At 40.9% G+C, this 14,861-nt stretch overlaps 1 protein-coding gene across 7 annotated transcripts in view; it reads left to right on the top strand.

Moving 5' to 3' along the window:
• Positions 1–14,861, top strand: part of DOCK4 (dedicator of cytokinesis 4) — a 488,246-nt gene that overhangs the window by 264,655 nt on the left and 208,730 nt on the right. For all 7 annotated transcript variants that reach the window (XM_069764796.1, XM_069764797.1, XM_069764795.1 and 4 more), the window contains exons 15-17: positions 8,393–8,555; positions 8,972–9,078; positions 12,541–12,697. In XM_069764796.1, coding sequence (XP_069620897.1) covers positions 8,393–8,555; positions 8,972–9,078; positions 12,541–12,697 — 427 coding nt within the window. The remainder of the gene's footprint in view (positions 1–8,392; positions 8,556–8,971; positions 9,079–12,540; positions 12,698–14,861) is intronic.

Raw genomic sequence — 14,861 nt, 5'->3', positions numbered from 1 at the left:
CATTATATGAATTAATTGGTAATATGTAGATTCCAAAATGTGGTCATTTTTGGTGGGTTTTTGTTTTTCTAGCGTTTTGGCTGTCCATAATCTATTCCAGTAAAATCTATGTTCCAACAGTCAAATAGCAGTTCTCTTCTGAGCCCAAGCAGTGATGTACAATCACATATGGAATATTGTCGCACTCTGGAGAAATTACATTTTTTTTTTTTTTTTTTATGTTCCAATCTTATAAAATTCTGCAATCAGCTATCCAAGTTTTCAACAATGGTGTCCTTTATGGGGGTTTTGGCTGTGTTGGCTCCTCTGGATCTCAGAAAATGCAATATGCATCTGCCGACTATTGTAGTGAAATGTGCTGCTTCAAAAATTAAGTGCTTCTTCCTTGATGACCCCTATCATGCGTGCACCCAAACAAGTGTTTTTGACCACATATAGGGTATCATCAAAATTGGAAGAAATTGTGTAACAAATTGTGCTGTAAATTTTTTCCTTTTACAAAGTCAAAAGTTGGAGCTGATGTAGCATTTTATTGGAATTTTATTTTTCTACCACTTGTGATAGATAGGCAGGGACCACAGAAAGTTCAACATAAAATGTCTTTATTCTGGAAACTCACATAGCAGGAGTGATATCCTCCAGTTCACAGCCGGGTCCTCAATAAACCAGTGCGTGTTCCAACCCGTTGCCATGGGCGATGGCACCACCATATCTCTTGGGGGCATCATCCGCTTTGATGTCCCTGGCTCAGTGTTAGCTTCACACAGGCCTGCATTGCACAGAGCCTCCTGCTCTGCAGCTTGCAAAACAAAAACTGACACACCCAAGATAAAACTGAGAGATTAAATGAAATTGTGGACATAGAGCCACTCCCAAAACTGGGAGGGGAGGGAAGGATTTGCCCCACTACCAAACCTTCAGATTCCTCCAAAAATATAAGCCCATGTTGTGTTTTCCTAAAATACAGTCATGGCCAAAAGTATTGACACCCTTGCAATTCTGTCAGATAATACTCATTTTCTTCCTGAAAATGATTGCAAGCACAAATTATTTGGTATTATTATGTTCATTTAATTTGTCTTAAATGAAAAAACACAAAAAGAATTGTCCTAAAGCCAAATTGGATATAATTCCACACCAAACATAAAAAAGGGGGTGGGCAAAAGTATTGGCACTGTTCGAAAAATCATGTGATGCTTCTCTAATTTGTGTAATTAACAGCACCTGTAACTTACCTGTGGCACCTAACAGGTGTTGCAGCCAGTTCACATGGATTAAAATTGACTCAACCTCTGTCCTGTGTCCTTGTGTGTACCACATTGAGCATGGAAAAAAGAAAGAAGACCAAAGAACTGTCTGAGGACTTGAGAAACCAAATTGTGAGGAAGCAATCTCAAGGCTACAAGTCCATCTCCAAAGACCTGAATGTTCCTGTGTCTACCGTGCGCAGTGTCATCAAGAAGTTTAAAGCCCATGGCACTGTGGCTAACCTCCCTAGATGTGGACGGAAAAGAAAAATTGACAAGAGATTTCAACACAAGATTGTGCGGATGTTGGATAAAGAACCTCGACTAATATCCAAACAAGTTCAAGCTGCCCTGCAGTCCGAGGGTACAACAGTGTCAACCCGTACTATCCGTCGGCATCTTAATGAAAAGGGACTGTATGGTAGGAGACCCAGGAAGACCCCACTTCTTACCCCGAGACATAAAAAAGCCAGGCTGGAGTTTGCCAAAACTTACCTAAAAAAGCCTAAAACGTTTTGGAAGAATGTTCTCTGGTCAGATGAGACAAAAGTAGAGCTTTTTGGGCAAAGGCATCAACATAGAGTTTACAGGAGAAAAAAGAGGCATTGAAAGAAAAGAACACGGTTCCTACAGTCAAACATGGCGGAGGTTCCCTGATGTTTTGGGGTTGCTTTGCTGCCTCTGGCACTGGACTGCTTGACCGTGTGCATGGCATTATGAAGTCTGAAGACTACCAACAAATTTTGCAGCATAATGTAGGGCCCAGTGTGAGAAAGCTGGGTCTCCCTCAGAAGTCATGGGTCTTCCAGCAGGACAATGACCCAAAACACACTTCAAAAAGCACTGGAAAATGGTTTGAGAGAAAGCACTGGAGACTTCTAAGGTGGCCAGCAATGAGTCCAGAACCGAATCCCATAGAACACCTGTGGAGAGATCTAAAAATGGCAGTTTGGAGAAGGCTCCCTTCAGATACCAGGGACCTGGAGCAGTTTGCCAAAGAAGAATGGTCTAAAATTCCAGCAGAGCATTGTAAGAAACTCATTGATGGTTACTGGAAGCGGTTGGTCACAGTTATTTTGGCTAAAGGTTGTGCAACCAAGTATTAGGCTGAGGGTGCCAATACTTTTGTCTGGCCCATTTTTGGAGTTTTGTGTGAAATGATCAATGTTTTGCTTTTTGCTTCATTCTCTCTTGTGTTTTTTCATTTAAGACGAATTAACCCCTTTTGCCATTGGACGTACTATTCCGTCCATGTGGGGTGGGCCTTACTTTCCAATGACGGAATAGTACGTCCCTCACGGGGGGAGCGCGGCCGGGTGTCAGCTGACATCCGGCACTATGTGCCAGGAGCGCCCCGGCATATTAACCCCCGACACACTGCGATCATGTTTGCGTTATAGGGAAGCATCGCACAGGGAGGGGGCTCCCTGCGTGCTTCCCTGAGACCCTCAGAGCAACGCGATATGATCACGTTGCTGAGGGTCTCCTACCTTCCCCCCTGCAGCAGGCCCGGATCCAAAATGGCCGTGAGGCTGCATCCGGGTCCTGCAGGGAGGTGGCTTACAAGCGCCTGCTCAGAGCAGGCACCTGTAAGCCTGGAGCTGTGCACGTCAGATAGCTGATCTGACACAGTGCACAGCAAAGTGTCAGATCAGCGATCTGTCACTTTACTGTGATGTTCCCCCCGGGGCAAAGTAAAAAAGTTAAAAAAAATTACATGTCTAAAAAAAAAAAAAAAAAAAATCCTAAATAAATAATTAAAAAAAATATATTGTTCCAATAAATACATTCCTTTATCTAAATTAAAAAAAACAAACAATAAAAGTACACATATTTAATATTGCCGCGTCCGTAACGACCCAACCTATAAAACTGTCCCACTCCCATTTTTGGAGTTTTGTGTGAAATGATCAATGTTTTGCTTTTTGCTTCATTCTCTTTTGTGTTTTTTCATTTAAAGGGAACCTGTCACCCCGAAAATCGCGGGTGAGGTAAGCCCACCGGCATCAGGGGCTTATCTACAGCATTCTGTAATGCTGTAGATAAGCCACTGATGTTACCTGAAAGAGGAGAAAAAGACGTTAGATTATACTCACCCAGGGGCGGTCCCGCTGCTGGTCCGGTCGGATGGGTGTCTCTGGTCCGCTGCGGCGCCTCCCATCTTCATTCCAAGACGTCCTCTTCTGATCTTCAGCCACGGCTCCTGCGCAGGCGTACTTTGTCTGCCCTGTTGAGCGCAGAGCAAAGTACTGCAGTGCGCAGGCGCCGGGCCTCTCTGACCTTTCCGGCGCCTGCGCACTGCAGTGATGGAAAACAGTTTGAACTGTTATCACTGCTTAAATAAATGAAAAAAAAAACTATACAAGTTCAGTATCATTGTAATCAAGAGAGACATGTTGCCAGGTAGTTTTTACTTCACAATGAAAACCGTTAAAGAAAACAAGCAAAAAAAGCTATGGTGTAATTGCATTTATTTTTTTTGTTTCCATTTCTTTTTCAGTGCATTATCTGGGGTCAATCAAAACTACAACTTGTCCCACAAAACGACAAGTCTTAATTTGGCTATGAAAAAAAAACTAGTTATAGCTTTTGGAAAATGGGAAGAGAAAAAATAGTGCCCCAAAAAATAGAAAATTTGTCCTATGTTAAAACATTACTCAGGGTTTTTATTCTAGCAATGAATTACATAATTTGATTTTACTCTTTTGCTATTTGGATAGATCTAACATTAGTGTTAAATGGTCTTTTACGTGTCACATGAATTTTTCCGTTTTAAATAGAACCTGTCACCATGAATATCCAGTCCCATCTGCAGCCCCCATGTTATAGCGCAGGGAGCTAGCAGATTGATATATAGTTTTATGGGAAAATATACTGCTTAACCGTTGTTGTATTCATGTAAACCTCTGCTCTTTCTGGGACTGTTAGTCCAGTGGGCGGTCCTATCAGTGACTGACAGCCTTCCATGAATAAGTGACAGCTGTCAGTCAATGATAGGATCCCCCGTCGGACCAAAAGTCCCATTAAAAGAGCAGAGGTTTAAATGAATAAAACTCATGTTATGCAGAATATTTTCCCACAAAACTATCTGCTCAGCTCCCTGCGCTATAACATGGGGCCTGTTAATTGGACGGCATTTTCTCGTGAATATTGTGTCCTAGTGTTTATGTAGGATTTATAGATGTAGTCACATTTCATTATCCTTTCCCTAACTGGTTACATGTCTGGTTTAACATCATCTAGCTCGCCCCGGCATCCTTCTTCATTAATAATAATAATAATAATAATAATAATAATCATCATCATTTTATTAATGAACTCCAGATGGGGAAAATGAAAAGAACAGCACTTTCCCTTTAAACTGTTAAATTGCTAATTATTTCCAGTTAATCGTTTAAGTCTTCAGTTGCAAACAATGAAGCCATGTGGCTTGTATTATGGAGACTAATTTAATTACCAATAAAAGGGGAAAATCACAAGTGAGGAAAACATTGAAGGTTTACCAATTTGTTGCATTGGAAGCTTCTTCTTTTCCCTTGACACAGTCGATGCACGATGCATAACCCCAATTTATTCTATTTCACAAAAAGATTCCCATTATTGGCATGCTAATTAGTCTCATTTACATACTGAATAGCTGACAAGAATGCTAAACATCCCAGCAAACAAAATGTTAACATTAAATTATGCAAATGAAGTTCTTATGCACATAGAAATGTTGTTCAATGAGCCTGTACATCAGCTCGCGGAGTCCCAATGGGTGCAGCAAGTTACATCCATGAAATGCTGTCATTCCCACTGAGAGGGAAATGCAATTCTTTCTCAATACTATATTGATATCCGTATAAAAAATCTTCTGAATGAAATGTTTTGATAATAAAGAAACATTCATATGGCTCTAGTAATACATATGCAGTGGGAAAAATGAGGATGTGATACACTGCTGAATTTGCAAGTTTTCCCACCTACAAAGAATGGAGAGGTCTGTAATTTTTATCGTAGGTACACTTCAACTGAGAGAGACCGAATTTAAAAATAATAAACAGAATATCAAATTGTATGATTTTTAAATAATTAAATTGCATTTTATTGCATGAAAGAAGTATTTGATCACCTACCAACCAGGAAGAATTCTGGCTCTCACAGACCTGCTTTTCTTTAAAAAGCCCTCCTACTCTGCACTCGTTATCTGTATTAATTGCATCTGTTTTAACTCGTTACCTGCATTACCTATCCACACACTCAGGCTGGAGTCACACTAGCGAGTTTTACGGACGTATGAGTGCAGAAAATACATCCGTAAAACACGCCTAACAAACGTCCCAATTATTCTCTATGCCCCTGCTCCTATCTGCCGTATTTTACTGATCAGTATTATACGGCTTTCTGCGGCCGTAGAAAATCGCAGCATGCTGCGTTTCTCACCGTATTGCGCAAAAAAACGCCAATGAAAGTCTATGGAAGCCAGAAAAATACGGATTACACACGGACCAGCAGTGTGACTTGCGAGAAATACGCAGCGGTGTTAGAGAGAAAAGCCGGCAATTCAGTGCGGTGTACAGTAAAATCACACTGACAGCTTACAGTAGAATAGGTAGAATAAATGTGTACACATAGAATAGGTGTGTATATATATATATATATATATATATATATATATCTATATGATGTCAGTGAGACACATATATGTATGTATATCATTACTTCATAAAGCGATAGATAGCTTTAAAGCCGGTAATTCAATTACCGGCTTTTGCTATCTCCTTCCTAAACCCGACATATGAGACATGGTTTACATGCAGTAAACCATGTCATATCCCCATTTTTTTGCATATTCCACACTACTAATGTTAGTAGTGTGTATATGCAAAATTTGGCCGTTCTAGCTATTAAATTAAAGGGTTAAATGGCGGAAAAAATTGGCGTGGGCTCCCGCACAATTTTCTCCGCCAGAGTAGTAAAGCCAGTGACTGAGGGCAGATATTAATAGCCTGGAGAGGGTCCATGATTATTGGTTCCCCCCTGGCTAAAAACACCTGCCCCCAGCCACCCCAGAAAAGGCACATCTGGAAGATGCGCCTATTCTGGAACTTGGCCACTCTCTTCCCATTCCCGTGTAGCGGTGGGATATGGGGTAATGAAGGGTTAATGCCACCTTGCTATTGTAAGGTGACATTAAGCCAAATTAATAATGGAGAGGCGTCAATTATGACACCTATCCATTATTAATCCAATACTAGTAAAGGGTTAAAAAAAAACAACCACATTATTAAAAATTATTTTAATGAAATAAAAACAAAGGTTGTTGTAATATTTTATTCTACGCTCAATCCAATCACTGAAGACCCTCGCTCTGTAAAAAAAAAAATAATAATAAACCAACAATATCCATACCTTCCGCAGATCTGTAACGTCCAACGATGTAAATCCATCTGAAGGGGCTTAAAATATTTTGCAGCCACGAACTCTGCTAATGCAGCGTTGGTCCTGGCTGCAAAACCCCGGGGAATGAAGGTAAAGTAGGTCAATGACCTATATTTACATTCATTTGCGGTGAGGCGCCCTCTGCTGATTGTTCCTAGATCGTGGGAACTTTCCTAGAAAGCTCCCAGGCTCGAGTTCATATGAGGACAACCAGCAGAGGGCGCCTCTTTTGCTTTTCTGCAAAGGGGACAGGATGACTTCACTGTATTGAAGGGAGGATGGATGGGTCATGTATCAAGAGATTTTGGCCAACAGCCTCCTTCCCTCAGTAAGAGCATTGAAGATGGTTCGCGGCTGGGTCTTCCAGCATGACATTGACCCAAAACACACTGCCAGGGCAACTAAGGAGTGGCTTCGTAAGAATCGTTTCAAATTACTGGAGTAGCCTATCCAATCTTTAGACCTGAACCCAATAAAATATCTTTGGAGGGAGCTGAAAGTCAATGTTGCCCTTTGACAGCCCCAAAATCTGAACGATCTGGAGAAGATCTGTATGAAGGAGTGGGCCAAAATCCCTACTGCAGTGTGCGCAAACATGGTCAAGAACTACAGGAAACGTCTGACCTCTGTAATTGCAAACAAAGGTTTCCATAACAAATATTAAGTTCTGTTTTTCTATTGTATCAAATACTTATTTCATGGAATAAAATGCAAATTAATTATGTAAAAATCATACAATGTGATTTTCTGGTTTTATTTTTAGATTCTGTCACAGTTGAAGTGTACCTACGATAAAAATTACAGACCTCTCCATTACTTGTAGGTGGGAAAACGTGCAAAATCGTCAGTGTATCAAATACTTGTTATACCCACTGTACGTTATGCCAAATACCTGGAGTGAGAAGCTTATAGGGGTTTTCACAGAATGCGCCATAAATATCTCGTAGATGTAGTCCTTCTTCTGGAACTAATTCCCATATGAAAGTCCCTGACCTGTTTGAACTATCTCACATGGAAACTCTGGGATCTGGACACCTCCATTACCCATATAAATGCCGGGTACACATTTTAAGACTTTCAACTATGAAAGATTTACAGCATATCTCCTATTTATGACTTAAATGTCTGAGCTAGAAATGCTATAAGAATGAGGGGCATCAGTAATTATGCAGTTCACCACACATTATGTGAGGTAGCACCAAGATATTAATTTATTTTTAATTGGTTGCATTAAAGGGAATCTGTCTGCAGGATCAACCCATCTATATGGGGAATTTAGGTAATAAATGATAGAATGTTTTCTGAGATCTTACTCCAGAGAAATCCACATAATATTTAAATGACCTTTTCAGATCTTGGAGCCTGTTATAGATCTCCCTGAGAATCTGCCTCCAGACCTTATTTTAAATGAAAGATTACCAATGTGAGACATGTAGATCAGAAGAGCAGACTGTCAGTCATTACATGTCTCACACTGATGGCTCGCCCTTTTATTAATAATATGATCTGATTGCAGGGCCTCAGAAATATCTGTTTGTCAGTAGATTGTAACAGCTCATTTACATATTAAGAAAAATGTTGATTGGATTGCAGATATCAAGACATTGGATTGCAGATATCAAGGTCCTATTTTAGTCAATACGGAAGGTTGGTCCTGCGGACAGATTCCCTTTAAATAACCTTATTTGTGAAAGCTTTAAGGAATGTCCATTTTTTTTCAGGATTATATATCTTTTGGTTCAGGAGAACCAGCTTCTCATGAGTATCATTCATTTGTATTATATCACAACAACAGCCCCAGATGGGCCGAATTACTAAAGCTTCCTATACCTGTGGATAAATTTAGAGGATCACATATCCGATTTGAATTCCGACATTGTTCCAGTAAGAAAGATTTATTTTATTGTATAGAATTTACTATTCATGGTAGATATAATTTAGTTAATGAAATCCAAAAATGTATCTTTATTTTACAGTTTATATAATAAGGACTCGTCCCCTTGGATTTTTTTAATAGCTTTTTTTAATGTTTTTTTTCTCCTCTTCATTTTGTCATTAAAAATCTAGTTATTCAAAAACAAAACATGAAAAGTTTATTGGATTACTTGCTTAGGTACTGTATATGTGGCAAATTTTGTCCTATTTTGCTTACTACTGCCATTAATTAAAACAGAAAAAAGTCACTTTTTAAACTAGGAACTTATTTCTTGTGTGTTCCTTCACACATTTTAGCTATATGAAATGTTTAGAGAAGTTGGTATTAAAATATATTTGTTTTGTGTGTTTTTTGTTTTTTTTAGCAAAGGAGAAGGGTGAGAAAAAATTATTTGGCTTTTCATTTATTCCACTAATGCAAGAAGATGGTCGAACTTTTCCAGATGGCACACATGAACTCATCGTACACAAGGTATTATAGCAATGGCTATGATAATACTAAACTAATGAAATGTTATAGCTATAATAGATCCCAACCTGTTAGAATATGTATAATGCAAGCAAAAAAGCTTCATCCTCTCATTCAGATAGATTATTGGAAAATAGTATTATTTCCCATATAGATTACTGGTAATGGGATTGATTAGTATTGATGCAATGTAATGGTCATGCTAATTCCTTCACATCAGGAGCTGCTTCTCCACTGACCCTTCCACTCTAGCCAATAGAGATAACATCTAAAAGGGCGACTCATCCCTGATGATCATATGATTGAGAGAGGTTGTGCTTGCGGGCCAATCCATGTAAAGCTCAATTTGGAGGATATCCTTTTCTGAAAGGACCTGTTAGCTCGGCTGTTTTTCTAGATTTAACATTTCCCCCACTTACAACAATTCTGGAACATCTCTTCTCAGAACTTTGTGCTGCTCCTCTGTTATGAATAAATTGACAACTAGGTGTTACCAGATGGAGGTGTGTCTCTGTACGCTTTGTCACTGTGCTGTCAGACTGCACTTGATGACACCCCTTTGACAGTGAGAATGGCAATGCCCTGCTGTCAATGTGTTAATTTCTAGGGGAAATAAGAGGAAAGTCAAATTGTAGAAGGTGATGACAGCTAGAGTTGTACAAAAAGATTTGCAGAGGACCTTCAGGTCCATCGTTCACAACGGTAGTTTGTGAACCTCCTCTACTTGCCAGCATCTCTGGGGCCTCTTCTGATTTGTAGTCCCACTGCAACATATTATTGCACAGTGATGCATAAATGCAATTCTGCCCTCCTTACTAATAAGAAGAGATGCCCGGACCACCGGCAGGTAAGAGAAGGTTTACAAAACTGCTATAGTCGACCTGCTTTGGACTTGCACTGTGGCTGCTGGAACATGGCCCTGCAAATATTTTTGCCAACGTTTTGTGACATGTCCACTTGAACACCTTCTCGATATTTGTTCTACTTGTGTGGTACATGTTGTGTGTAGGTGTATTTAGCAGATTCAGATGAGCCTGAATGTTACCTGGCATGTGCTGGCTGTGTTACACAGAGAGCTCCCAACTCTCACAGCAGCGACTGCAGTTAGCTCTGATTGCTGCTGTTAATCAATTTAAATGCCACTATTGATTTCTGGCACTTAAGTAAAGGCCCCTTCACATTAAGCGACGCTGCAGCGATACCGACAACGATCCGGATCGCTGCAGCGTCGCTGTTTGGTCGCTGGAGAGCTGTCACACAGACAGCTCTCCAGCGACCAACGATCCTGAAGTCCCCGGGTAACCAGGTAAACATCGGGTTACTAAGCGCAGGGCCGCGCTTACTAACCCGATGTTTACCCTGGTTACCAGCGTAAAAGTTAAAAAAAACAACCACTACATACTTACCTACCGCTGTCTGTCCCTGGCGCTCAGCTTCTCTGCACTCCTCCTGTACTGGCTGTGAGCACAGCGGCTGGAAAGCAGAGCGGTGACGTCACCGCTCTGCTTTCCGGCTGACCGACGCTCACAGCCAGTACAGGAGGAGTGCAGAGCACAGCACCGAGGACAGACAGCGGTAGGTAAGTATGTAGTGTTTGTTTTTTTTTACTTTTACGCTGGTAACCAGGGTAAACATCGGGTTACTAAGCGCGGCCCTGCGCTTAGTTACCCGATGTTTACCCTGGTTACCAGTGAAGACATCGCTGGATCGGTGTCACACACGCCGATCCAGCGATGTCCACGGGAGATCCAGCGACGAAATAAAGTTCTGGACTTTGTTCAGCGACCAACGATCTCCCAGCAGGGGCCTGATTGTTGGTCGCTGTCACACATAACGATTTCCTTAACGATATCGTTGCTACATCACAAAAAGCAACGATATCGTTAACGATATCGTTATGTGTGAAGTTACCTTAAGACGAACCTGTTGGGGCATAGATTCAGTCACATATCACCCCACAATGAGATCTCGAGGTGCTGATGGGTTAATATGACAACTGGTGCATGTAAAGAAGCTGTGGAGACACCATCACGTGTTTCTCGACGCAAGCAGTGAATAGCCAGGCCTTTCCCCGGGAAGGAACAACCACGGGAAGGGCAGCATCCTATGAAGGAAAGCCACCTATGCCAAGCATGGTATCCATCCACAGACAGCTGTTTCGGGGTTTTTGCCCCTCATCAGTGTGGAGTAGGAATCTGGCTATTAGGAGCAGTGCCTAGTAAAAAGGCTATGAAGGCACAGATGACTGGCCTCGGGGAGACCAAAACATCCAACATCGCGGAGACACCATCACGTGTTTCTCAACGCAGTGATTCCAGAACACTGCCCCCATCCCATAAGGGATGGGGGCAGTGTTCTGGAATCACTGCGTTGAGAAACACGTGATGGTGTCTCCGCGGTGTTGGATGTTTTGGTCTCCCCGAGGCCATCATCTGTGCCTTAATATGACAACTGGGGCAGGATTAAGGCTCCCATTACCAACATTGGGCTTCATGGGCAATCATTAAGTTCAATAAATAATGCAATACTGAATTATTACATTATGCAGTACAAGAATAGCAAGATCAGGTCTCTTAGCGGGACTAAAAAAGAAATTAACTGTAAAAGTTGTAGAAATGTTTTTAAAAGCATTTTAAAAAATTGGAATCATCCCCCCTTTTTTCTTCAAAAATAATAAAATTAAGTAAAACAGATAAGCGTACTAGAAACTGCTGAGAAAGAGGCCTAATCCTGTGTGCTTTCATCCCCACCTGCCAGACAGCTAGTGCTGTAATTAGCAAATTGGCAGCATCTGAAAGAGAGATGTGAAATTGCATGCCCATACAGAAGACTGAGGAAATGCCCAGTTAGCCTGCAAACAGAGATTTCACATTACGCGCTCCAAAATCCACAAATGTGAAGATCTCTGCAATAGAATGAGGTAGCTCAAAATGAAAACCGGCGACGGAGTCAGGGGGAGCTCATTTAATTATTTCCTGAGCAAGTGGCAGGTCTTCTTTAAATTATTTTATTACATGACATTACAAAATCCGGTGTAGAAAGTGGTATTACTAAACAGATCTTTAGCAGCATTAGGTGAAATAACAGCCCTGTACATTTCTCAAGCAAAACCTTTCTAGATTTCAGAGATCTAATGTGTCTAGTATTATGGTATTCTGTACCATGATAGACAGAAGCTGAGGGTTTATGAAGCTTCTGCTTACATTACTTTCTAGACACCTAATGAAATGCAGCAACAATGAAGAACAAAATGTAGTGACTATTTCAATCATAAGAACTTTTATTTCCATAGTTTTCCTCATTATAATAGTCATTATTATTGAACATTTCACTTATTAGATTACCGTACTTCTCTATTTTTGTCTGGGTGCGCATATTTACTGTGCCCTGGAGAAGGGCCCTCTGTTTGCATCATTCTGACAGTAGACACAAGGAACAATTGTACTTTGTTGTTGTTTGTTGCAGTGTGAAGAGAACACCGTTTTCCAAGATTCCTGCCGCTACCTCAAACTCCCATATTTGAAAGGAAATCTACATGGAAATAATAATCAAGCTGTTAAAAATACAAAAGAGTCCTTTTGGATAACCTCATTTCTTTGTTCAACCAAGCTAACGCAAAACGGTATGGAATTAGGGAAGCGTTTCATCCAATATTAAGTCTGCTGCTCTGCTAGAGCCGCCGTTATGTCGCTTTGTAGTGTTCTGATCAAGGACTTTCCGGTGCAGACTGAATGTGCCGAGGTGTTTTCCTGTTCCCTTAGTAACAAAGTGAAGTGGTGCTCATGACGGGTACCGCAGCTCCGAGTAAGAGAGTTGTATTGTTCACATGATAGACATTCACTTCATGCTTCCTTCATTTGTAAAGTATTATCAAGAGCATGGATTTTAGATGTTCATCTGTAATCAGCGCAGTGATGTATAACCAAATTAGAAAGCCGTATAAACAAGTTTAGTTATTCGTTCGGGTATAATATCTATCGTTTTTTGGAAACAGAATCCTGCATTCTCATCAGAGAACAAAGCAAAATGGCTACTTGTTATCTGGTAACATACCAGTAACAGATTTAGGGTTTTCATAACGTTCGATGTCAAGAATAGGGCATCATGCAACTTGAAGCAACAAAAGACCATTTTTTGGTAATCAGATCCACCATACCAAAGAAATAAAATTAACATAAGATTGGTACATGAGAGAAAATCCATGTTATTGCTAATATAAACAATATTTCTGAAGGTTGCCAAGCCTCTAACTCCTTATTTAACTACTGATTTCCATTAATCTTTTATGCACAGGTTGGCAGCGTGCATACATTTTAGTATCTATAGAAATGTGCATAGGTATTACCTGTTATCTCACCCATCATCGGTATTGTGGATTTTTTTTAGAGCTTAATGCCCCTTGCAGGTATTAACGATCTGGAAGAAGGTTTACACAGTAAAATATCGATATTTGCAGATGATACAAGAGAAAATAGTATTCTGCTACAGATGGATCTGGATAAGTTGGAATCTTAGGCCGAAAGGTTTCAGATGAGGTTTAACAATGATAAATGTAAGGTTATACACATGGGAAGAAGGAATCAATATCACCATTACACACTGAACGGGAAACCACTGGGTAAATCTGACAGGGAGAAGGACTTGGGGATCCTAGTTAATGATAAACTTACCTGGAGCAGCCAGTGCCAGGCAGCAGCTGCCAAGGCAAACAGGATCATGGGGTGCATTAAAAGAGGTCTGGATCCACATGATGAGAGCATTATACTGCCTCTGTACAAGACCGCACATGGAGTACTGTGTCCAGTTTTGGGCACCTGTGCTCAGGAAGGATATAATGGAACTACAGCGAGTACAAAGGAGGGCAACAAAATTAATAAAGGGAATGGGGAACTACAATTCCCTGAGAGATTAGCAAAATTAGGAATATTTAGTCTAGAAAAAAGATGACCGAGGGGTGATCTAATAACCATGTATAAGTATATAATGGGACGATACAAATATCTCTCCAAGGATCTGTTTACACCAAGGAAGGTGGCGGTCACAAGGGGGCATTCTCTGCATCTGGAGGAGGTTTTTCCACCAACATAGAAGAGGATTCTTTACTGTTAGGGCAGTGAGAATCTGGAATTGCTTGCCTAAGGAGGTGGTGATGGCGAACTCAGTCGAGGGGTTCAAGAGAGACCTGGATTTCTTCCTGAAGCATAACAATATTGTATCTTACAGTTATTAGATTCTTTAGACGGACGCAGATCTGGGGATTTATTCTGACGGAATAAAGGCTGAACTGGATGGACAAATGTCTTTTTTCAGCTTCGCTGATACTGTTTCCACTATGCGGTGCTGGCCATACGGAGCGCTAGTACATGTTAGCAATGATCTGATCGGCACATTCCCCTTTCATTACGGACTGTGTAATGTATTGGAGAGCTGAACATTACACAGAAAGGTTATCCTTGCTGCATCCATGTCACATGTTACCAGGTTATTCAACTTAAACAGAATTTCAAAACTTTTAAAGGTCTTATTCAGGAATTTGCTTATTTTTTCCCTATGGGGCTAAGAACTTACAAGTAGGTAGTTGCTAACTACCTTCCTAGCCTCAATCTTTGCTGGTGATTCTTTAGCTTCCCATGACATCACGCGCAGCTTCTGCTGGGCTGTGTTGATGAGTCGTTACTGCCGATGTCATGCTGATCGACAGCTGCCTGCCTTGTGCCTAACTACGAAGAGCCAACTGTCAATCATTATGACGTTGGCAGTGATGCCCCGTTGACTGAGCGGACCAG

Source organism: Ranitomeya imitator, chromosome 4 (genome assembly GCF_032444005.1).
Source record: "Ranitomeya imitator isolate aRanImi1 chromosome 4, aRanImi1.pri, whole genome shotgun sequence".
NCBI lineage: Eukaryota > Metazoa > Chordata > Amphibia > Anura > Dendrobatidae > Ranitomeya > Ranitomeya imitator.
The sequence above is the reverse complement of the archived record's forward strand: the minus strand, read 5'-3'. Positions and strand labels throughout refer to the sequence as shown.